The sequence below is a fragment of the Chiloscyllium punctatum genome, chromosome 49 (genome assembly GCF_047496795.1).
Source record: "Chiloscyllium punctatum isolate Juve2018m chromosome 49, sChiPun1.3, whole genome shotgun sequence".
In the NCBI taxonomy this organism is placed as follows: Eukaryota; Metazoa; Chordata; class Chondrichthyes; order Orectolobiformes; family Hemiscylliidae; genus Chiloscyllium; species Chiloscyllium punctatum.
Window position 1 is genome coordinate 61,927,129 of NC_092787.1, and position 25,151 is coordinate 61,952,279.

At 42.1% G+C, this 25,151-nt stretch overlaps 1 protein-coding gene across 5 annotated transcripts in view; it reads right to left on the bottom strand.

Moving 5' to 3' along the window:
* Positions 1-2,057: 2,057 nt before the first annotated feature.
* LOC140469289 (probable G-protein coupled receptor 82) overlaps positions 2,058-25,151 on the bottom strand; it is a 92,408-nt gene continuing 69,314 nt past the window's right edge. For 4 of the 5 annotated variants that reach the window (XM_072565645.1, XM_072565644.1, XM_072565642.1 and 1 more), the window contains exon 2: positions 2,058-7,018. In XM_072565645.1, the coding sequence (XP_072421746.1) occupies positions 6,022-7,014 (993 nt within the window). In that variant the 5' untranslated portion in view covers positions 7,015-7,018 and the 3' untranslated portion in view covers positions 2,058-6,021. Of the gene's footprint in view, positions 7,019-8,722; positions 8,831-25,151 lie in introns of those variants that run through there. The other variant, XM_072565643.1, reaches the window with a different exon arrangement.

The following is a 25,151-nucleotide window of genomic DNA, read 5'->3' on the forward strand; positions in this document are numbered from 1 at the left end:
TCAGGATGGTTCTAGGACTAGGCCATTCAGGAATGCATAGGAATTAGTCAAATCTAGAGGTAACAAAATCATGAATCAGGATTTGGCAGACGATGAGATTGAATAAGTAAGAGTCAGGTGATAGCTGTGGAAATAATGAAGAGTGATGGCACAAGGTGAGGTCAGAAATTCACTTTGAAGTCACATTTGAAACTAACAGTCTATGTTTATCTTGGTCAGTTATCGGTGAGAGGGATGAAATCAGTGAATGGGGAATTAACCTGGCACCAGGACTGGAAATAATGACTTCTGTCTTTGCATTATTATTGGAGGATATTATTCGTGACACATTCGTTGACCTCCTAGAGTGAACTGCAACTCTTAGCATTAATAATAGAGATCCTGTCTCCCTGAGCGAATAACATTCTCGAAGAGCAGACTACGTTAGTGGGTGATGGCAGTCCAGTTAATGCTGTAGTATTTTGTTTCCAGACAGCCTTCAATAAAGGGCTGCAAGGAAGATTATTTAGATAAGAATTCATTGTGTGGTGTCAATAGTGAAAGGTTATGTTCAATATTAGATTGTGGGAAGGAGATGGCAGTGACAATGAAATTATTTACAAATTTGGGTGCAAAGGAGGTAGAAAGGCAAATCCAATAGTAATGTTCACCTCAACGTAGTTATGTTTAGAAAATGGGTTAATGAGAGGGAGAAAGGTCTCAATATGGATAAATGCAGTGTGATGCTTGCTAATTCTAAGCATGTGTTTAGTATGTAAGAATAATAGGTGAAAGACGTAGGGTTCACAGAAGATGTTCCATTGAAGATCGACAAGCACTGTGAGCTAGAAAGGTAGGTTCAGTTATTATGGCAGTGAAATTTAAAACAAAGAACTCTGGTTGAGATATTAACTCAAATTGATTTACTCACAAGAATTAAAATTGGATGCACTATGTTTAGGTTACACCAAACCGTGCTACAACTGCACATAGAATATTGCAGTCTGAATTCCATAAATGACAGTTCCCTGAAGGGTGCCCAATCTGATACCAAATCTTAGGGATCTTCAACTTCAGAATGGGAGATGGATTTGAGAAACTAGATGTTCTTCATAAAAGAACATGGAGTGGAGGAAGTGAGATTTCAAAAGGAAAAATACATTGCACTAATTAGACAGTAGAAAGTTAGAAGGTGGTTAAGACTGGAGAATGGTAGGATGTGAACACAATGAACCTTTGTAACTACAGAATTAAAGTTAGATGCTCAATCAGCAAAGCACTGAATCTCAATTTGTTTTTCCATTGCTTCTCTCATGAGGTTGTGAGACTAGAGAACATGGTTGAAGAGCCTGTATGGTCTGGGAGATGATGGGTTGGACTAGAGAACATGTCACACAGAGTTGCATTGTGTCTCGATTGGGCAGGCTGGTTGGACCAGATGATGTTTACCCATCCTCCTTGGCCATGTGCTTGTATGTGATTAGGCAGGTCCCAACCTGGCCTTGTTCATGGAGATCTGAAGATAAGTGTTTTATAACCATAGAGATGTTTATTCCATGTGGACAATGAGGTGAGCGCAACCGATTTTACCAAGGGTCAAATTCCATTTTTAACAAGTTGTATTCAGAGATTTTAACTAATACTTTGAATATTGAATTCCATGACTGAAAATATCAGAAATCAGTAATCTTGTTGTCTAAGTTTCCAAATTAGTTAGATTTTCAACAACACAATTCTAATTCTTCTGCATTTGCAATGGAAGTCTGATTTTTATTTTAGCCTCCACAATTATCTTTCGGCAGAAATAGAAACAATGCGTTAATGAAGAAATTGTCAGTGACCAACTTAAAATAACTCCTCAACTTGAGATCTGTGGTGTGTATTTGCAATATTAATCCATTCTGTCATTTCTTTGTTTTTTCTGGATTCTTATGGAATTGCATATGAAAGGAATCATTTACTTGTGGAGCTTATCCAGAAGATACACACAGTCCAGAGCACTCCCATAATTGACCAACCTTTCATTCCCAAATACAATAAATGCCCACTGGTACTGGTGGTACTGCATTGCCCAGAGAACAAGAATTCTTGTTACTGTAAATTTTCTCAGTGACTTGTAAGCTCTCCTTTATGTGAATCTTGCCTTAAAAGGTGAAAGAGTAAGTGAAGTGTCACGAGCCATATGATTTCACTTATAAACTTAAATCAGTTTATTAAAAGAAAGTCAGCACTAGCAGGAAGTCAATGCAGCAGATTTTGCTTGATTAAACAATTAAATTACATATCTTAAGCTACAATGGTAATTAATAATGCCACAGTTTATTATTTTATGGAATCATAAAATCCCTACAGTGTGGAAACCGGCCATTAGGCCCAACAAGTCCACACCGACTCTCCGAGCAGTAACCCACTCACACCCATCCCCTTACCCTACAATTTTACATTTACCCCCGACTAATGCACCTAATCTACACATCCCTGAATACTACGGGCAATTTAGCATGGCCAATTCACCTAACCTGCACAACTTTGGATTGTGGGAGGAAACCAGAGCACCCGGAGGAAACCCACACAGACACGGGGAGAATATGGAAGCTCCACACAGACAGTTGCCCGAGGCAGGAATCAAACTCGGGTCCCTGGCGCTGTGAGGCAGCAGTGCTAACCACTGAGCCAATGTGCCACCCTAAAGAGCAGAGGATGATCTGCAAAATAATTTCAGCATGAAATTCTGTGGAGGCATAGAATCCCTACAGTGTGGGAGCAGGCTATTTGGCTAGCTGGGTCCATACCAATTTTCTGAAGAGCATCCCACCCAGACCCATCCCCTTTTCCCTGTAATCCTGCATTTCCTGTGGCTAATCCACCTGACTTGCACACCTTTGGACTGTGGCAGGAAATCAGAGCCCCCAGAGGAACTGCACGCAGACACAAGGAGAATGTGCAAACTCCGCATAGACAGTTACCCAGGGCTGGAATCGAATTACCTAGGACTTCCTGGTGTTGTGAGGCAATACGTGCCATGTCGTTCCTATGTTTTCACCTGTGGGTTTCACAGATGTTGATAGCTAAACACTGTAGCTGATTAGAGTGACAAATATATCAATTTCCCAAGTGTCAAAGCCCTCTAATGTTGCTGGAACTTGTGGATAACATGGTGCTGGCCTCTTCCTACGTGAATAGGAAGGGTTTAAAGGGATATGGGCCAAATGCTGGCAAATGGGACAAGAATAGTTTAGGAAATCTGGTCGGCAAGGACGAGTTGGACCGAAGGGTCTGTTTCCGTGCTCTACATCTCTATGACTCGAGTAGAGCAGCGGCCAGAGATATATCCTACAAAGCAGCTCAGGATGCATCTGCTGCACTGAAGATCCAAGTCACTGACACGGACCATCCAGTGGAGGGGTTGCCACGCTGTCGCCACAGTATATTTTAAAATATTTACAAGTTTTTACAGAATGCCTGCACTTTGACTTGTCTTTGTAGACCCTCCCTCTTACAGTGACTATGTCCAGGTCTCCTGCTGGGTCTCAGTACCTTGGCTGTTTCCATAAGGCCCAAATTTAAGGGCCTCAATTCTTTGATAGTGCTCCCAAGGCCAACCTGATAATGAGCCACGACTTTGAAAATCTCCTCCAGAGTCCCACTATAGCCATAACCATGTTCCTGCTCTGGAATTTAGGCTGGCGTTGGGATTGGCAACTGGAAATGATATTTTAACCAGCTTTCCAGATCAATAATCTTTCATTGGAGCTGCAAGCAAATTGAGTCTTCATGAAGGGCCACTGATCTGAAACATTCACCTTGTTTTTCTCTCGGCAGATGCTACCAGACTTTGTTAAATATTTCCAACACTTCCTGTTTTCATTTCATAATTCCAACATCTGTAGAATTTTGCTTTTGCATTAGTGCATGTTTGAAAGACTGGGTTTTCTGATCCAACTTTGGCCCTAATTACTGATTACCATCACTGGAGTACTCAAGCAGAAATCTGTAGATTCGATATTTGAGTGCTGGTGAAAACCAATTTCTGTGGAGTGGTAGATGTGGATTTTGCACATCCAGTTCCACAGAGGGTGTGAACATGCTCTGGCTGTAACAGGTTTCAGGCCTGGCTCAGGGACTGAGGGAAAGCGTGTACAGTACAGGGTCACAAACACTGCACTGCAGACCCTGCTGGAGGAGCACCAGAAGAAGACAGATATCATGTAGATAAGAGGCAGAAAAATCACAGCTTTGACGTCCCATCACTCCCTCCTGCCATAGCTGGTGCTGTTCTCCCAATCCTCATGCAAGTCATAGGGGACCCCTGGGAAGATAACCTGGAATCTCTGAGAAAGTGGAGTAGCACGACACTTTATCAGGTGAAACAGAAATCGCTGGGAAAATCTAGCAGGTCTGGCAGAGTCCGTGTAGAGAAAACATTTCAAGTCCAGAGACCCTCCTTCATTCTTCAGCAGTTAACTCTGCTTTCTCTCCATAGACACTGCCAGACCTGCTGGGTTATTTCAGCAGTTTCTGTTTTAGTTTCTGATTTCCAGCATCCCCAGCTCTTTGATTTCTTTTACCTTTATTAGGTGAAACTCTTTGAGAATGTCACAATAAATGCCAATAGAATGGCTCTTGTGAGGTTTTGGAGGGACTCTTTTGTGGATGATTACAGTCAAGAAGGTTACTTCAGAGTTAAACAGGATCTTGATCAGATGGGCTAATGAAATGTCAGGTGCTGCATTTGGAAAAGCAAATCAGCGCAGGACTTAGACACTTAGTGGTAAGGTCCTAGGGAGTGTTGCTGAACAAAGAGACCTTGGAGTGCAGGTTCATATTCCTTGAAAGTAGAATCGCAGGTAGAGAGGATAATGAAAAAGGCGTTTGTTATGCTTTCTTTTATTGGTCAGATTATTGAGTACAGGAGTTGGGAGGTCATGTTGTGGCTGTACAGGCCACTGTTAGAATATTGCATGCAATTCTGGTCTCCTCCTATCAGAAGGATGCTATGAAACTTGAAAGGGTTCAGAAAAGATTTACAAGGATGTTGCCAGGATTGGAGGATTTGAGTTATAGGGAGAGGCTGAACAGGCTCGGGTTGTTTTCCCTGGAGCATCGAAGTTGAGGGGTGACTTAATAGAAGTTTATAAAATTATGAGGGGCATGGATATGGTAACAGACAAAGTCTTTTCCCTGAGGTGGTGGAATCAAGAATAGAGAGCATGGATTTAGGGTGAGAGCAGAAAGATATAAAAGCGATCTAAATGGGCAACTTTTTCACATAAAGGGTGGTGCATGTATGGAAGTGCCAGAGGAAGTGGTGGAGGCTGGTACAATTACAGCATTTAAATGGCATTTGGATGGGTATATGAATAGGAAGGGTTTGGAGAGGTATGGGCCAAATGCTGGCAAATGAGTCTAGATTAGTTGAGAATATCTGGTCAGCATGGATGAGTTGGATCGAAGGGTCTGTTTCCATGCTGTACATCTCTATGATTCTGACAGGTTGGTGAAAACTGGTGAAAGGAAACTAATGTTTCATCTTAATCGCCTGAATATTTCTGTTGGAATAACAAATTAATTGGTGATGTTTTTAATCTTGAGCCATTTGTTTCTTGGTGAGTTTTTTTAATGCTCCAAGCTACTCAGTTTACCCCTGATCTGGGGGTTTAATTTTGCATTGACTTTGGAGGGACTCTTGGGTTTTTTTTGTGGAAGAGTCCACTTACTGCAAAGTCTTTGTTCATATTCTAACCACCAGCTAATTGTTTATCGGGGAGGCAGTTCCTTTTTTGTGTCATCGTATAGCTGCCTTACTTGTTTGTTCACGATTTTTGCCTCAGTACAAGTTCTTCATCTGAATGACGACACGGTGATAGTGATGTGCCAATAGTCAGATCATGCTGAAAACAGTTGGTGCTTTCCAACGACTCTTTACTACTTTAAAAAAATAGTAAATTCATAAGCACATTTCTGGAAACACCAGTGAGCCTCGCTGTCAAACTACTGAAGGCTTTGGTTTGTTTCTGTGGGCCTGTGATTCCAAAGATGATATCACATGTCAGATGACTTTCTCTTTGATCGGTTTTCCACGAAGGATTTTGACAGTAGGAAGTACAGAATAGGATTCAGGCAGCTGCTCAATGAAACAAGCCATAGTGTTATCAGTTTCACATGATGCGTCCCCAGGAGGTGCTCGCAGCTGCTGTTCTTCAATCTCTGCAGCCCAGTGACAATCTGATAAACGTGATAAGGCAAATGGCAGACAATGAATCCAGTCATTGCAGCGATGATGATCATCTGTGCTCGCACATGGATCACTCGATTGTGTTGACTTATGCTTTTTCTCCTCACCATGCACAGATGCAGTGCTATTGATGCATAAGAAAATGCAAACATGGCTAAAATAATCAAAAAAATTACAGCGACTGCAACAAACGCATTGGCAGATACTCTTTTGCCATATTGCAACTGGATGTTATAACACACAGAATCCTGATCATTGGTAAAGTCCAATTCCTTGATGAAATAGTTTATATTCAGTGAAAGAATGGGGATTGTTGCCAATATCCAGGTGATGGTGCAGGCATTCCGTGCAAAATTTGTATCATAGAACTTATTCAGCTGCATGTTGTTGGGCTTTACAATCATGGCATACCGGCTGATGCTGATAAATGCAAGGAAAATTGTGCTGCAGCTCACAGTATAGTAGAAACTGAAGTTAATGATAATCATTACAATGGTGCACGTAGGTGAATTCTCCTTCCAGGTGTCTCCCATAAAAAGCAATGTGGCTCTGAAGGGAAGTGTGACGCAACTAATCAGATCAGCCATGGCAAGGTTCATCAAGTAAATGAGGATGCCGTGTTTCCTGTTGTGTTGCAAAAGCATCCATAAGGCAATGAAGTTGGCAGGCAGCCCAACACAAATAATGACTGAGTACAAGATTGGAAGAGTCACCTTTTCCAACCGGTTGGCTGTAAGGATGCAGTCGGAAGTGTTGTTTGTTATATTCATGATCATGAGGGTGTTGGTTTCCATTGTCATTCAGCTGGAAGAAAATGAATAGCGTTATCCATCTGAGTATGTGATATTTCAAGCATTTTCTTTTCACTGCTATATTTACAGAGGAACCTTGATTATCTGAACGACATGGCAGGGGATTATTTCATTTGGATAACTGAATGCCGGATAACACAATTTAGCCAAGCATCGGGACCTTGCAATCTTGTTTGGATAATCTGAAATTCGGATAATCGAATGCTGGATAATCGAGGTTCCTCTGTATAATGTATGGTTATAGTCTAACAGGTTTAATTGAAATCATTGGTTTTTGGAGCATATCCCCTTTGTCAGGTGAAAGGGTTAAACTCCGAAAGCCTGTGATTTTAAATAAACCGGTTGCAGTATAACCTAGTGTGGTGTGACTTCTGACGAGGAATTTGCAAGACCATGAAGCATGAAGAATTGAGCAGAGGATCTACTTTTATGTCGATCATTGCTCTGTCCATCTCAAAATGTAATTCATTTTAAGTACAGAAGTGAACACTACTATAAAAGGAGATTGGCTAAACCATCCTTTGGATGATTTGTATAAGATACAATCAGGTGGAATTTACAAAGTGAAAATGCTGTAGCATTGAAAAACCACCTGCTGTTAAATCTGATAAAATCTATTGTTTCTTTTTCATGAAAAATCAGAGCATGGTCATTCAGGACTTACTAACTAAATTACATTCTCTGAAATTTTATGTTTCAAAATTCCACATCCCACAATTTTCCTTACAAATTGTTTGTTACAGAAAATCATGGACATTCTCCCATTTTGCATTAAATGGTTTGCTTTTGAACCTCATCCAATTGGTGATAGAAATGACATGGGTGTGAAATAAATAATATTTTAGTTTGTTTTAGGCCCTGGCTATCACCAAGCAAGACACAAATTACATAGATTAAATCAATGAAAGGTTGCCATGTCTGATAAAAAATATGATGAAACAGTGACACAAATCCTGCATAAAACCACCTTTGACACAACTTGCTTTCCTCATTCTGGATGTAGTCACTGATTTGCAGATTGAGGGAAAAGAGCAAGTGTGAAACAAATCATTGATCAGGAAGCTAGGCAAGTCATGCCACCATCTTTACAAGGATAGGAAAAGTTGTAAGGAGCTCAGTCTTATCAGGTGCTGTATAAGGTAATGGTTCTGAAAGGGTTAATGCTTCAATCTGACGGTGTCAGACAGTCTTGGATTGACAAATCAACTGATCAGTTCTGGATCTGGAGGGGCATATCTGTCATTTGTGTCCCCGATTGTCTGAGAAACTATATCTAACCTGCTAATGTTACCTAACTGTTTTCCTGTAATAAAATGCATCTTGTTAAGACAAGAGCTTCTTGTGAAGAGTCACTGGGTCCCACTGTAAATCAAATAGGCTCCGAGAGTCAACCTGGGAAAGAGGAGTGGTGGCTGTATTCTATTAACAAATACGCCGGGCATGTCACTGAAGGAAAGCACAAGATCACGATCTTTCGTCATTGTCTCAGGCTTAATGTGATATAACAAGAGTATATTATGTTGCAACAGTCTTGCTGTCATGTCTCTGGGTGGATTTTTTTTCAAAGCAGTCTAAGTGTTGAAATTTTTGCTGGCCAGAAAAAGCTAGCTGGACATGGGCCAGAGGAACCAGGTGCTTGCTGGTAACTTTAGTGTGGTGCAAGAATAATTTCTGATCTTCAAGACACATAAAGTACCTTGAGGTGCAGTGTTTCAATGAAAAGGAGTCTGGAGTCACAGTCCTCATAAGATCCTTCAAGCTTGCTACATCCACCAAGAGGTATTGTAATTCTGTTATTCAGTCGAGTCAGTTGCCACTTGCTGGCTGTCAGCCAGCAATCAGTTCTATCCAGTATGACAGGAAGATCAACATCACTGCTGGCAAGCAAGAGTATGGAGAAATACTTGATTTCTGCCCTCAGATGATATTGCATCAAGCTGGAAGACTCAAACACATGTGATTTTAAAGATTTAATTGATAAAGTGGAAATGTTCTGAATATTCAACTGCCCAGTTGCCATATTATAAAATAAAAGGATATTGAAACATTAAGGAAGGTTGTAAAATGATTTGCAAGGATTATACCAGAAATAAAGAATTATGAGATTAAACCCAATAAGAATAGATGATTGGAAAGGTATCTCTTAACAAATTACAGATCTTTTAAAATTATGAGTTTTGACAGAGTAAACTCAAAGGGAGTGCAGAGAAGATATGAAAACTAGGGACCACTTATATGAGAGCGTAACCAAATTAAATAGTAAAACTTCATTATGGAAAAACATGCTATTCTGATAGAGTTAGCTGAGGAAGAATGGGAGGATCAAAGCCAGCTGACTTGCTAAGCCAAATGGGCTGTTTCTGTGCTGTACTTCATGTGACACTTTGCGACTTAGTCTAATCTCCCATATGGCACTGATCATACAGTATCAAATGGCTTCCTTAACTTCTGTACAGGTGGGTGAGTTTTGAATAAGTGAAAATCTTGCCTAAAGTTTGTGCTGAAGTGTGATGTGTTATTTTAAGTGTTGCATTTGAAGTATGATTGAAAGTAAGTGTGATGTTGACAGAACGTTAATGCTATATCCAAGACTCTTAATAGATTCCAGTTGGAGCTTGCCCATATTTGGCAAGAAAGTTAATGGCTTGACAATGGAGTATTTACTTTTTTGAAAGCATTGGAAAATTAATTTTGCTCCTGAAAAAGCTAAGTACACATTCCAGCAACTGTTAATGATATAAAGAGAGCTAGGCCATGTTGTGATTTGTCTTTTAACTATCAAGTTTAATATTTTACCACCTAATGAGGAACATGTCAATAAAGACAGAAAATTTTAATATTGCTGAAAAAAGGGACATGATGTTCAAGCTTTTCACTTACTCACTGGGACAAACACAAAAATGCCAAAATTCAATCACACTCTACATTAAAGGAGAAAATGGTTTTAATTGGTTAAGCAAGGCAATTCTGATTAGTCAAGGTGTTGTCATAGAGAAAGCGAAAGGGAACTATGAGCACATAAAGTTCCTAAATAGTTTTTAAAGTGTGCAAAGCTGGGATATCCTTTTTCGCAGGACATGTGTCCCTGTGTAAAAATATAAGTTATGTCAAGCAAGTGTAAATGAGCCATATTATAAGCTCCATTGGTTACCACAAATTATAGTGGAGCTATTGACACACCCAGGATTATTTATGAAGTGCTGTCTAATTCTGGAATTACATGTAATTTTGTTGAGGGCTGATTGAGTACGGTCTGCACTCTGTCTATAATGGTGTTTGGTTCAATCCATCAATGATTGGACTATGATCTACAAACCTGACATTGTATCAATGCTGAAGTTCATACCTGATGTTGCTTAAGTCTCTGATGGGCAGAATGTCATTTTGAACAGGTGGCAATATCCTATTAGCAGAAGATACCACTTGCTTCGCTACTTCATAGTGGCAGTATGCAATAGTTTTCTTAACCTGTTTTCTTTGTCTTTTACATGATAATTTGAGGTAAATCAGGTCCCAAAGTAACAGCCTTTGATATGTTGATAAGTTAGTGCGATAAACAATGATCTGATCATAATAGCCACAGAATCATAGTATCTGCATCCAGCTTGCAATATTAACAAGTATCTAGAGCCATACTTGCAAGATTGCTGGTTAGGCCAATCTTATAATGCATAGAGCTACGCAGATCTTAACACATATACTGACTGCTGAAGATAGGCTTGTGGTAGATAAAGATGGAGGAGCCATTTGGATATTTGTGAACTACTATGTCAAGGAGAGAGTGTACTAAATTGTTCGATCTCAAAAATGAATTTGAACACAGAGTTTATTAAAATGTGTAAGGAAATAATTACTTCTGGCGGGAGTTCAAAGATCAGAAATAGGAGATTGGAGATCATTCCATCAAAATATGAGTTTCTTGTGGACACCGATGAAAATATTAGCAAGCACCAGATACAGAGGAGATCTGATGGCTGCACCATCTATTGTGATACAGGGTATTATTAAAACAGAAATTGATGGCATGAGTTGTTAAGTTCATAACTTAAATTAGTACAGAATCAGAAAATGAAACCGTGATGATATTGCTGGGATATTGAGTTGTGGCACAAATTTCTATGGCTTCCTTCAATGGCATATTCATAATACAGCTCACAATGCCAAGCATTGCTATCCATATGTTGGTCATGTATAAATCTCTCCATGGTGAATGTATTAATTCCTGAGTAACAAGGGATCCACCCTTTTGGTTGGGTGCAACAAGGTTAATTTTAAAATGAATATCTTCTCTTATGGTTCCCTTTCTCACAGATCCAAATAAACTTGTTTTAATAGGAGACAATTTAATCAGGCTTTCTTGAGTTAACAAAGAGTGAGCTTATCCATTACTAAAGGCAAGAAAAGTTAGTAGCATCACAAACATACAAACAGATTGGAAATATGGCGATTCCAAAAAGATAAAAGTTTTTTAAAATGCGAAGAGATGTGCAGATCAGTCTCTGAATTGTTTGCAAAGTATTAATAGTTGAATATTTTGGCTGTTATGGTGGAGATTACCAGCAGGATTGATGTTAGTAATCGAACAATCAGTTTCCCAATCCTTAGTTTTGCAGATTAGCTGCAATTCTGCAGTTCTATTATGGTTTGACCATTATTGAATTTCGAGTGAGGGAGAGTCCTTTTGTTGTGGCAGTGAGCAAGATGACCTCAAACAAACAGAGTGAGAGATATTTATCTACCTGCAATACAGGGGTAATTATGGGATAGTGCTTCAACTGTGTCACAGGCTGTTACATAGAAAAGTGTTCAGTTCCACTAACACACTCCAGTAAAGTTTAAACTGACTTTTTAACTGCTGCCCTTATCGAGTAATTTTTCCTTTGAAGACAATATGTCTCTGTTGTTTGGGACATAATTTTTAGAGGTTGTGGCTATCCCTCGAGGTTGAGGATTATGATTTTTGTTCCTTTGATCTATTTATGGGCTCTCAAGTGGCTTATGAGTCCAAACTTGGCTTTGAAAGTTCTTCCGCATTCACAACATACACTTCCACCTGACAGATTAGGCTTTGCTTGTTGCTGCCTCATTTTCCATTTCCTTCTCTTTTCTTCTAATTCTGCACTCCTTCAATGCACTGGGGTAGTTTGCTGTTAAGCACACCATGTCATGAGCCATTCATTATGTGTGTCATCACAAGAGATCCCAGTCTAGTCTGTTTTGACTCCCCACGTTCCCAATGTGAAGGGCTGCTGTTTGAAGTTCCCTTCATATCCATAGGTAGGTCCCTCTCTCCATCCAGCCACTTTGGCCAAATCAACCCTCTTTTAAAAGACATATTTTCGATTTCAGTTTTACTAATTAAGAATGTCCACCATACTGTAGGGCTTTTACAATTTAAGAATGTCCACAATACTGTCGGGTTTTGACATGTCATCATGACACTTACAACACCACTTGGAATTAAAGTTGCATTTGAAAATCAGACAAGTCATGAGGTATTTCACAATATGTATGCACTAGACCTACTGGATGTGCTTTCAAAGACTCAGCATTTTTCTAGAACATTGACTGGTGGCTGTAGACTCAAGAATAACTGAGTTTAAATCAGTAAATATGTCTTCCCGTTGGATGTGTTATGTAGGACGACCAAAGTTGGAGTGTTACTCTGGGAGTAAACTCCTTGCTATTGAAGAATACACGATTGAACAAACTCATTACATGTTTTGTGTCTTTTTTTCTTCGTATTTTCTATTTTTGTTTTAATCTTTCACTTTTTTCCACCCAGAAGTGTTATCACATACAACTGAGTGACTTTGTGGTGGTTTTAATCAAACTGTCAAAACATTTCAGTTGTTTACAATATGGGGATGCTTCATGCAGGCTTTGATTCAATGTAGGTAAAAACAATGACTGCAGATGCTGAAAATCAAATACTGGATTAGTGGTGCTGGAAGAGCACAGCAGTTCAGGCAGCATCCAGCGAGCAGCGAAATCAACGTTTCGGGCAAAAGCCCTTCATGAAGGGCTTTTGCCCGAAACGTTGATTTCGCTGCTCACTGGATGCTGCCTGAACTGCTGTGCTCTTCCAGCACCACTAATCCAGTATTTGATTCAATGTAGTTATCTAATGAAGCAGAGTAGCAGCACAAACAGGTCAACTTAAAAAGCTAAAGATATTGTTTATCCCAGACCAAGTGACATGTAGGGCACAATGTAGACTAGTTTGTGGGCGGCACGGTGGCATAGTGGGCAGCATTGTGGCACAGTTGTTAGCACTGCTGCCTCACAGCGCCAGAGACCGGGTTCAATTCCCGCCTCAGGCAACTGTGTGGAGTTTGCACATTCTCCCCGTGTCTGTGTGGGTTTCCTCCAGGTGCTCCGGTTTCCTCCCACAGTCCAAAAATGTGCAGGTTATGTGAATTGACTATGCTAAATTGCCCATAGTGTTAGGTGCAGGGTAAATGTAGGGGAATGGGTGTGGGTGGGTGCGCTTCGGCGGGTCGGTGTGGACTTGTTGGGCCAAAGGGCCTGTTTCCACGCTGTAAGTAATCTAATCTAATCTAATCTAATCTTATCTTTCAACTATCACACAGTTTCATCATTGCTCTGTTCTGGGACTATATCTCACCTCAGTACAATCAACCTGCTTGGAAATAAACTTTTAATATGCTATCTTGATTACTTGTAATCAACCAGACAGCACTTGCAAGATCCAGAATAAAATTCTTTTTAACCTGTGTGATTTTGGAGTTTGGCAGCACTTGCTGAACAGTCCTGAGCTACGTTATCTACCAACTTAAGATGACTAGATGAGCTTCTGATGTGACTGTTCTATGATTTCTAGAAGACACATACAGTCACACATTTACAAAATACCAGGAATATGCTTAAGCCTTGAAAGTTTTTGAAATCGCCAGGAACTTGGGGAACTTATAGTTCCATGTTGCTTTTTCCATGACAATACCTTGGCTAACCAGAGTTGACTTGCCAACAAATGAGTGCGCTTTTCCCCCATTGTATACGTCGTTGTGAGTAATGAAATTTTGCATTCTTGTATTTGTCTGGCTGAGTCCATGACAAAAAGCTTGGTAAACAGGTCACTTTCTTCAGCGATATTCGAGAGAGAAATCATTAGAAATATAGAGCCTGTTAATTAGGATAGAATCATGGAATGGTTACAGTATCGAATGAGATCATTAAGACTGTGGAACACATGCTGGTTCTCTATAAGATTGATGTAGCTAGTTCACTGCCACATCCTTTCACCATTGCTTGGCAAATGTTTTTCTTTCAGGTACAATTCCCTTTCAAATGCCATCAGCACCCAATAGCTCTGGAATGCACCAGCTGCTGGATGGTGTAGGAATGTTTGAATATATATGTATATTTTGTGCAATAGTTTTGTTTAAAACATTAACCTGTTTTTCTATCACTGATTCTAAAAGAGCTGTTCTTACAATCCTTCTGTACCGAATGATTCAGATGTTTGAGTTCATTAAGGCAACAAAAATATTCAGTCTGATTAATATTTTCACGAACACTGTGGTTTGCAATGGAAACATTTATAAACACAATAGAATTTCCCTCACCATCCACTTGTCTGGTTTGCATTTCCCACTGCAGTTTTAATAGCTGTGCAATATTCTCGAATAAAAGTTCTAAACACAGATTTAAAGGCAAGCAATTTGCATTCTTACTCTGAATTCCTAGTGAAGAACTTTGATTTACTGATATGTGCAATGCTGCACAGTTTTAAATGCTGAAAACAATTCAATGAGCCTGGAGAATATTCCAGTGTCTAGACGCAGGTCATTTTTTTGTTAAAATTACCAAATATTGGATGTTTCAATGCTGAATTTCAACACAATTTCTGTTTTTACAAAGAGGAACAAACATATTATGCCAAACTGATAGGATTTCAACGTCAATCGCAGAGTACTGTAAACAGGAAACCATTTCTGAGAACCACAATGAATAATCTTGAGCAGAACCTTGGTTATGGTTTTCAAGACAATTTTCTGCAATACTGCTAAACGTATATGTTTTGGAAATGAAGCCATGCAAATATGTAAAAGGACTTCAAACAAAGTTTGACTTATCATTGTAAAATAACACAAGTGCAAGGCCTAGCATGGCAGTCTTGTATGATGAAGGGCTTTTGCCCCGAAATGTCGATTTCGAAGCTACTTGGATGCTGCCTGAACTGCTGTGCTCTTCCAGCACCGTTAATCCAGAGTCTTGTATGATTGCCTTGACTATTTTGATTTTTTTCAGAAACTGGATTTTACTGAGGAGCTACTTGTGATCATTGAGGCTATTAGTTGGAAGACTTTCTAATGCTCTTCTTTTTAGGCAGGATTGAAGATGGTTTTCTTCCACTTCAGTGTGATGGGTTCTGAGATAACTGATAAGTGCAATCTGCAGTCTGTAGATATTTGGGCCATGTGGATATCTGATTTATTTAGGGGTTAGCGTGTTCTCCCCAACACCTCAGCATTGCCTCTACAAAGTCTTGATGGGTTCAGTGCCTTCCTGGGTGAACCTTGTCTATTTTGATTAGCGACAAACCATGAATTGTCATGAGTTGGCAGGGATGTTTGAGAACAACCCCAAGTACTTCTACTGTCCACCTAGAAGCCTCCTATTTTGACTGCATTCCTAGTAAAATGGTTTCTTAGGAGTCTGATTTTGGATATACAAATAGATATGCAAGCAATATATACAAATCAAAGATTTGGATAGTGAAGAATTTGTAAAATGTGTTCAAGAAAATTTTCTTTATCAATACATAAATGTTTCTACTAGAGAAGGAGCAAACCTTGAACTTCTCCTGGGTAAAAAAGACAGGGAAATTGGCTGACAGAATCATTTCTAACAACTTATCCACCTCCAATGTCAGACTCACAAGTCTATAGTCCTCAGGCTTCTCCTGAGAAGGTAACACTTTGGGTCTAGTGAGCATATTTTTATTTATTTTAAAATAATTATGGAAAAAGTTAAGACTTCCATAAAAATATTAAAGTCTTCAATTGGAGGAGGGCAAATTTTAATGGTATGAGACAAGAATTTTCAAAAATTGAGTGAAATAGGCTATTCGCAGGTAAAGGGACATCAGATAGGTGAGAGGCTTTTAAAAGTGTGGTAAAGAGAGTTCATTATGTTCCTGTCAGAGTGAAAGGTTAGGCTGATCGGATGAGAGAAGATATTGAGGTTCTAGTTAAGGATAAAAAAGAATCATAGACAATTAGGCTCAAATGAATCTCTTGAACATTATAAAGAGTGTAGGGGTAGGTCAGGAAGGCAAAGGGATGAAATAGCCTTGGCAAATAAGGTTAAGGATAACCTAAAGAATATCTAAAGAGACAGTAGAGCATCATAAAGATCAAAGATCATATCTTTGCGTTGAACCTCAAGAGATGGAAAACATACTAAATGAATGTTTTGCATCAGTTTTTATTGTGGAGAATGAAATGGAGGCTTGAGAACTTGGGGAAAAAATATTGATGTTTTGAAAACTGTTCACTTTACAGAAGAGTAAGTGCAGGAGATCTTTGAAAGTATAGAAGTGGATAAATCTCTCGGACCTGATCTAGCATATCCTAGGACTTTGGAGGAAGTTAGGGAAGGAATTGCAGGGCCCCTTGCAGCAACGTTGGTATCATCTATAACCACGAATGAGGTGCAGGATGACTGGAAAGTGGCTAATGTTGTGTCTTTATTTAAGAAAGGATGGAAGGAGAAGCCTGAGAACTATAGACTTGAGAGTCTGACATTGGAATTGGGTAAATTGTTGGAAATGATTCTGAAAGATAGGATTTATATGCATTTGGAGAGGCAAGGAATGATTAGGAATAGTCACCATGATTTTGTGTAAGGGAAATAGTTGATTGAGTTTTTTGAAGTAACCAAGAAGATTGTTGAGGCCCAGATTTGGAAGATATTATTTACTTAGACTTGGACATGGTAGACTAATTATTAAAGTTAGGTCACATTGGGATTCCGGGTGAGGTTGCCAATTGGATACAAAATTGGCTTTATGGTAGGAGACAGACAGTGGTGGTGGAGGATTATTTTTCAGGCTGGGAGGCATGTGACTAGGGGTGTTCTACAGAGATCGGTGCTGGGCCTACTTTTATTTGTCATTTATATAAATGATTTAGATGAAAATACAGGAGCCATGGTTAGTAAGTTCATGGAGGACACCAAAATTGGTAGTCCAGGTGGGCAGTGAAAAATGCTATTTAAAATGACAAAGATCTTAATCAATTAGGCCAGTTGGCTGAAGAGTGGCAGACGGAGTTTACTTTGGATAAATGTGAGGTATTGCATTTTGGTAAAACAAACAAGGGCAGGACATATACAAACAAAAGTAGAGCCCAGGGTGGTGTTGAAGAACAGAGAAACCTATGGGTTCAGATACTTAGTTCTTTTAAATTGATGTCACAGGTTGACAAGGTCAATAAGAAGGTGTTTAGTACGCTTGTCTTCATTGCTGAGATTTTTGAATATTGGAGTTGGACATTATGTTGAGGCTGTATAGAATGTTGGTGGGGCCTCTTCTGAAGTATTGTGTGAAGTTCTGGTTGCCCAGTTACAGGAAGAATGTTATTAAGCTGGAGAGGGCTCAGAAGAGATTTGTGAGGATGTTACCAGGAACGAAGGGTTTGAGTTATGGGAAAAAGCTGGGACTTTTTGCACTTGAGTTTAGAAGGTTGAGGGGTGACCTTATAGAGGTTTATAAAATCATGAGCAGCATGGATAAGGTGAATGGCAGGTGTCTTTTCCCTCGTGTGAGGAATTTCAAGACTAAGAGGCATATTTATAAAGTGAGAAGAGAAAGATTTTTAAAAAGACAGGTGGAGTAATTTGTTTTCACAGAGAGTGGTTCATGTGTGAAATGAACTTCCAGAGGAAGTGGTGGATGTGGGTATAGTTATAACATTTAAAAGACATTTGAATAAGTACATTGCCCTTGGAGGGAAGTGGACCAAGCACAGCAGCTGGGACTAGTTTAGTTTGGGATTATGGTTAATGTGGACTGGTTGGACCAAAAGGTCTGTTTCCATGCTGTATGCCTCTATGATTCAGTGATTCAATCTCCAGTTCTGTGAATCTTATATAGTATTACAGACTGGCAGTAACTCCCTCAGCCTAAATCTTGCGCTTACACATGGAATTGAGCTCCTTCACTTTGGTCCTGACAAATAACCTCAACTCCCACCTTGTGAATGATAGTATTTTCATTCTTCCACAGCACTCATCATGTGACTGAATGAGGTGACCAATTTAGCGCAGTCATCTTCATGCACAGTAAGCTGGGATGCTTCAAGTTACTTTAAAGATCTGGCGAGGCTGGAAAACCTCCATCCCAACTATTCAAGGTGATCCTAGATGTGAAAGTATAGTTCCAACCCTGTGCCCTTTTCAGAAATCCATAATATGTAATTGACCTCTGATAAATTCTGTTCAGAAGAAAATTATAGCAAAAACACTGATTTTTAAAAAAATATCCTTGTTTTTCACATTGCTGCTCCTTTAAATCCAAGGTTTACGTTTGATCTTCCCAGGTATTTCAAAGATTCAAAGGAAAAGATGTGCCATCAGCTGTATGAAATTCATCTTTTAGTTCCTGTTGCTCAGCCTTTTGGGTGGTCATTGAGTCAATCAATAATAATTTATCCCTATTTTCATAAGTCAGACTACTAAAAAGGTATCTGTCGAAGAGTGTGGTGCTCTCCAGTGGGACCCGAAGAATGACCCAAGCTTGTCAATGAGGTATAAAGGAGGACAGAACAGGGACAGAGAGCTGGGTAATAGATTCCTTCATGGCACAATTACAGGGGAAGAAGTGGAGTTCTTAGACCCAGGCCAGGAAAAGATGAAGGTGAAGTCTCACTTAGCTGAAGGGTCCCACTGGAGTATATTAGAATCTGAATATCTAGCTGATGAAGTTGTATTCCAGGAAAAGTGGAACAGGATCGGGGAAAAGGTCAAAGGAACATATCCCATGTGGTATATATCACTGGCGGAGGCCACCAGTGAGTCAAACAGAGGGCTCAAGCTTGCAGTTCTTCGGCAAAGTGCAAGTTGCTTTGAGTTTGTTGACTGCATTGATTTTTACCATGAGGCTGAATAGGTTTCCTCACCCTGTCTTCCCAAGCTCACTGCATTAACTGGTATTTCAGCCCTAACAGCAACGATCTTGTCCAATTTGCACTCCTGGGGCAACTCGCCCCTCGCTGGATTTCCCGGAATTGACTTACCTTTTTGGTGCCGGACATGGCAGTACAAGGCAGGGATGCTGGGAACAGCAGGTCAGCTCAGAGTGAGTGAGTTCTATGAGAAAAAAGTGAAGTGCCCAGAGATGCAGCCTGGTGTAGTCCCTGAGCGGGGTGTGTATCCCTGAGTGCACAGTATCCTTACTGCAGCATTACAATGATGGACCAAGGCACAACACTGAAGCACAGAAACCTCCTGTAAATGGATGTTCACAGAGAGTGGCACAAGGCAGATACCAATGTCTGTGGATATGGGGTGTGTGTATGTGTGTGACTGATGCCCATAGAGCTGAACCAAAATATTGGTGCCCTGTGTCCAACATAGAGGTTGTTTGGTGCAAGAGGTGAGTTGAATCCATCAAAACCCTCACTGGTTGATATATTGGGTTTTCCTGACAGCTCAAGTGCATGGTGAGTCTGGTATGATCACAAGCCCAGGTGAGTAGTGCTGTTAACAATACATTTAATAAGCAACAGTGACTATCCTCAGAACTCACTGCTGCCTGAGAAGATTCTTGCCACGTTGCTTGCAAATAGTGAGTGGGATGCAGTGAAATGAGAACAATATTGAGATGAAGCTCCCTGACATCTTGTTCAAATCTACCACAATTGAACCTGGTAAGATTTCACCCAGAGTTACCCACTGGGAGATCAAAGGAACAAAGCCAAGTTTCAAACTTCGATAAAAACCAAAAGAACTGCCGTTGGCTGTGAATCAGAAACACAAACAGAAGTTGCGGGAAGAGCTTAGTAGGTCTGGCATCTCCTCCCCCACTCACCTATTGTACTTTCTCCTATGCTTACACCTATGCTACTTTCTCCCCATCCCCACCCTTCTCTCACTTATAAAAAATATCTACAAGCCTGACCACCCTGGCCGGCCCATTGTCTCAGCATGCTCCTGCCCCACTGAACTCATTTCTACCTACTGTCCTATCCCCCCTAGTCCAGGAACTCCCCACATACGCTCGAGACATCACCCATGCCCTCCGCCTCCTCCAAGACTTCCGTTTCCCCGGTCCCCAACGCCTCATCTTCACCATGGATATCCAATCCCTTTACACCACCATCTGCCATGACCAGGGCCTCAAAGCCCTCCATTTCTTCCTCTCCCGACGTCCTCAACAGTACCCTTCCACTGACACCAGCACCACTCCACACCTCTTCCCCTGCTACATTGATGACTGCATTGGCGCCACCTCATGCTCCCACGAGGAGGTTGAGCAATTCATCAACTTCACCAACACATTCCACCCTGACCTTAAATTTACCTGGACCATCTCTGACACCTCCCTCCCCTTCCTGGACCTATCCATCTCCATTAATGATGACCGACTTGACACCAACATTTATTACAAACCCACCAACTCTCACAGCTACCTGGATTACACCTTTTCCCACCCTACCTCCTGCAAAAATGCCATCCTGTATTCCCAATTCCTCCGCCTCGGCCGTATCTGCTCCCAGGAGGACCAGTTCCACCACATAACACACCAGATGGTCTCCTTCTTTAGAGACCGCAATTTCCCTTCCCACGTGGTTAAAGATGCCCTCCAATGCATCTCGTCCACATCCCGCACCTCCATCCTCAGAACCCACCCCTCCAACCGTAACAAGGACAGAACGCCCCTGGTGCTCACCTTCCACCCTACCAACCTTCGCATAAACCAAATCATCCGCCGACATTTCTGCCGCCTCCAAACGGACCCCACCACCAGGGAAATATTTCCCTCCCCACCCCTTTCCGCCTTCTACAAAGACTGTTCCCTCCGTGACTACCTGGTTAGGTCCACGCCCCCAATCCACCCTCCCATCCTAGTACCTTCCCCTGCCACCACAAGAATTGCAAAATCTGCACCCACACCTCCTCCCTCACCTCCATCCAAGGCCCTAAAGGAGCCTTCCACATCCATCAAAGTTTTACCTGCACATCCACCAATATCATTTATTGTATCCGTTGCTCCTGATGCGATCTCCTCTACATTGGGGAGACTGGGCGCCTCCTAGCAGAGCGCTTTAGGGAACATCTCTGGGACACCCGCATCAATCAACCACACCGCCCCGTGGTCCAACATTTTAACTCCCCCTCCCACTCTGCCGAGGACATGGAGGTCCTGGGCCTCCTTCACCGCCGCTTCCTCACCACCAGACGCCTGGAGGAAGAACGCCTCATCTTCCGCCTCGGAACACTTCAACCCCACGGCATCAATGTGGACTTCAACAGTTTCCTCATTTCCCCTTCCCCCACTTCACCCCAGTTCCAAACTTCCAGCTCAGCACTGTCCGCATGACTTGTCCTACCTGCCTATCTTCTTTTCCACCTATCCACTGCACTCTCCCCGCCCTGACCTATCACCTTCATCCCCTCCCCCACTCACCTATTGTACTCTACGCTACTTTCTCCCCGCCACCACCCTCCTCTCACTTATCTCTCCACCCTTCTGGTTGTCTGCCTGTATTCCTGATGAAGGGTTTTTGCCCGAAACGTCAATTTTACTGCTCCTCGGATGCTGCCTGAACTGCTGTGCTTTTCCAGCACCATTCTAATCTAGGTCTGGCAGCATCAGTTAATGTTTCGGGTCCCCAGTTCTGAGGAAGGGTCACTGGACCTGAAACGTTAACTCTGATTTCTCTCCACAGATGCTGCCAGACCTGCTGAGCTTTTCCAACAACTTCTGTTTTTGTTTGAGTTTCAAACCTTAACCAGTTCAGACTGGTTGATCTAAGGTTGAATGAGACTGAGGTGCAGGATTCAAATCCAGGAACGCTATGGGAAACAAATCTCTGACCCTCAGAAATCAAGGGCTGGATTTTCTAAGGATTGGTTCCGTCCCTTCTCTTTTAAGGAAAGACGGAGCTCTGCATTTCTGACAGAAGATTGGGATAAGGGCTCCTTCAGAGCCACACTTTCATCTTAACAGTTCTTTAATAGCCCAGAACTGTCAGGGCTGGAGGGGGCCTAACCCTCTTTTCTCAGCAATCAGCTGCCGTCTTCTAAAATGTGAAAGTCCTGAGTCACAGACAGCAACTTCAACAACTCCTGACAAATGGTAAATATATAAGGTGTGAGCGTAGGGCATCGGTGGGTAGGAAGGTAGTGTGCCAAGTAGGTAGGGTGAGTATGGTGTTAGGTAAGGTGAGTGCCAGCCAAGTATTTGTTCTGGGGAAGTAGGGGGCCGGGTATGTAGGGCGCAAGATGAAGAAATGTGGCAGGTCAGGTCAGTGCCAGCTAAGCAGGGTGTCAGGCTGCCAGGAAGGTAGGGGTGTCAGCTGATAGGGTTCCAGGTAAACAGGGTGTCAGCTGGGTAGATTTCCAGCTAGGTCGGGATTCAGGTACCATGGGATAGGATGCTAGGAGGGTAGTGTGCCAGTGTGCAAAGTGATGCTGTATTTAGGAAGGTCAATGTGGGTGGGAGAATTCAAGTCCGATGGGGATAAGGGAGGGTGAGTACTGAGTGGGCAAGGGTGTTAGTGTCTGGTGGCTGTAGGAGGTGGGGGGGCATTTGCACATCAGATCTGGAGTGAGGGCACGGGTAGAGGAAGGACAGGTGGTCTAGAGCAGTGAAGTGGGGACAACAGAATGGGGGTAACAGTTCCAAACCAGGCGAGGGGAAAGCGGGAGCAGTTCCTGAGGAGGTGGTGGGGGGAGATGGTGAGCAGAAAGGGAGAACAGATCCTTAGGGGGTGAGCAGAAAGGGGGAGCAGTTCCCGAGGGGGTGATGTGAGCAGAAAGAGAGAACAGATCCTGAGGGGGTGGGGGGGGTGGGGTGAGCAGAAAGGGGGAGCAGTTCTCGGGGGTGAGGGCGGTGTGAGCAGAAAGGAGGAGCTGTTCCTGAGGGGGTGTGGCGGGGGGAGGTGAGAAAAAAAGGGGAGCATTTCCTGAGGGGGTTGGGGAGGCTGGTATGAACAGAAAGGGGGAGCAGTTCCTGAGGGGATGGGTAGAAAGGGGGAGCAGTTCCTGAGGGGGTGGGGGATGAACAGAAAGGGGCAGCAGTTCCTGAGGGGGTTGGGGAGGATTATGTGAGCAGAAAGGGGGGCAGTTCCTGAGGGGATGGGTAGAAAGGGGGAGCAGTTCCTGAGGGGGTGGGGGATGAACAGAAAGGGGGGCAGTTCCTGAGGGGGTTGGGGGTGGAGGCACAAGCAGAAAGCGAGGGGTGTAAGCAGAAAGGGGGAGCAGTTCCTGAGGGGGTGGGGCGTGGAGGTGGTGCAGAAAGGGGGAGCAATTCCAGAGCTTCTGCTGGGAAATCAGCTCCTGGGACATAAAGGAGGAAGTCTGTCCAGCGTGGGGGAAGGAGTTATTTGCAAAGAGATCTTGACATTGGTTCCATCACCTTCACTAGTATTACATTTTAATTGAAGTGTTAAAGCTGTGTGTTCACAGGAAATCAAACATTTGTTGTGGCGAACTAATGGGGTTTAGAGAGGAGAGCTGATGAACATTTCGCAGCTAATCGTGACAACCACAATAAAACAAGATTCTGCAGTCTTCCTGGATTCTATTTCCAATATGTTTTACCTCCAACATATCCTCTTTGGCTCCAGTGATGGTGTTCATTCTCATAATACTGAATAGATGCTCTTGCTCCTCGCTCATCCATGCTCAGCAAACTTTCTCATCATCATTTTGAGCACATGATTAAAATAAGAGGAATTTTATGGAGAAAGAAATGCAACTGAAGAGGAAGATGGCACTGGGCAGGGCGATTCTCGGCACACGGACACACAAAATGGCCGCTGAGCCATCAGTTGGCCAACTTGACAAATAAGATGGCCGCCGGATCACAATATGGAGAGAAACAGCAGAGCAGATACAGCCCTGCCTGGGGCCACCAGAATGCCAGTATAATGCACTCACAACCCAGTTGATTAGTTTAAGGCAGGTGGGGGAGAGAATACACATGAGTAGCGAGTGTCTGGGTCCAGCCAACACCTCTTATAGAAATGCTAACAGCTTGATACAGACTCAATACGAAATGCTAATAGCCAGGCTGCAGTAACTGTCCTTCTCAGGAAGAGCAATTAGCGCCCATTACTACAGCAATGGATTTCCATGCAGACATTGAAACTGACCATGTCTACACTGAAACTGACAATAACCACGTGGAAACGAACAAAGACTGTGCTGGAACTGACAAAGACTGTATCGAAACTATCAACGATTCTGCAATCATTGCCAGAAACAAACCATGTTACAAAGACAATAATCTCATCACTGATCTATTGTATCACAAGAGGTTTCTTGACATATGCTTCGGGTCGAGAGAAGACTCGCAGCTGACCACTGTGCTGTCGGTGTCTTTCTCTCCCCGGAGCTCCGGGATTTCCTTGTGCAATAAACTCTGTCATTGAACCCCGATTCTGACTCCGAGGCTGGTGACTTTCCCACAACAATTGGCGTTGAGAGCAGGGATCTTATTACTGGTGTTCTGGTCAAAGGCCATGATTGGGGGCCGGAGTAAGAACCAATTTGTCCCTGCGAAAGTGAAGAGTCAGACCAGGCAAAGACACAGTTTAAATGATATACTGATTGTAATTCTGGATTAGTGGTGCTGGAAGAGCACAGCAGTTCAGGCAGCATCCAAGTAGCTTCGAAATCGACGTGAAGGGCTTTTGTTCGAAACGTCGATTTCGAAGCTACTTGGATGCTGCCTGAACTGCTGTGCTCTTCCAGCACCACTAATCCAGAATCTGGTTTCCAGCATCTGCAGTCATTGTTTTTACCTTACTGATTGTAATGTCTGATTTGCTACAGTACTGAGTTAAATTTTTTTAAGTGCATGTCTGTGGAGAATAAGTGTTTAACTGTATTAACTGTTGTAAGAACTTGCTGCTTGTGCTGAAACAGCC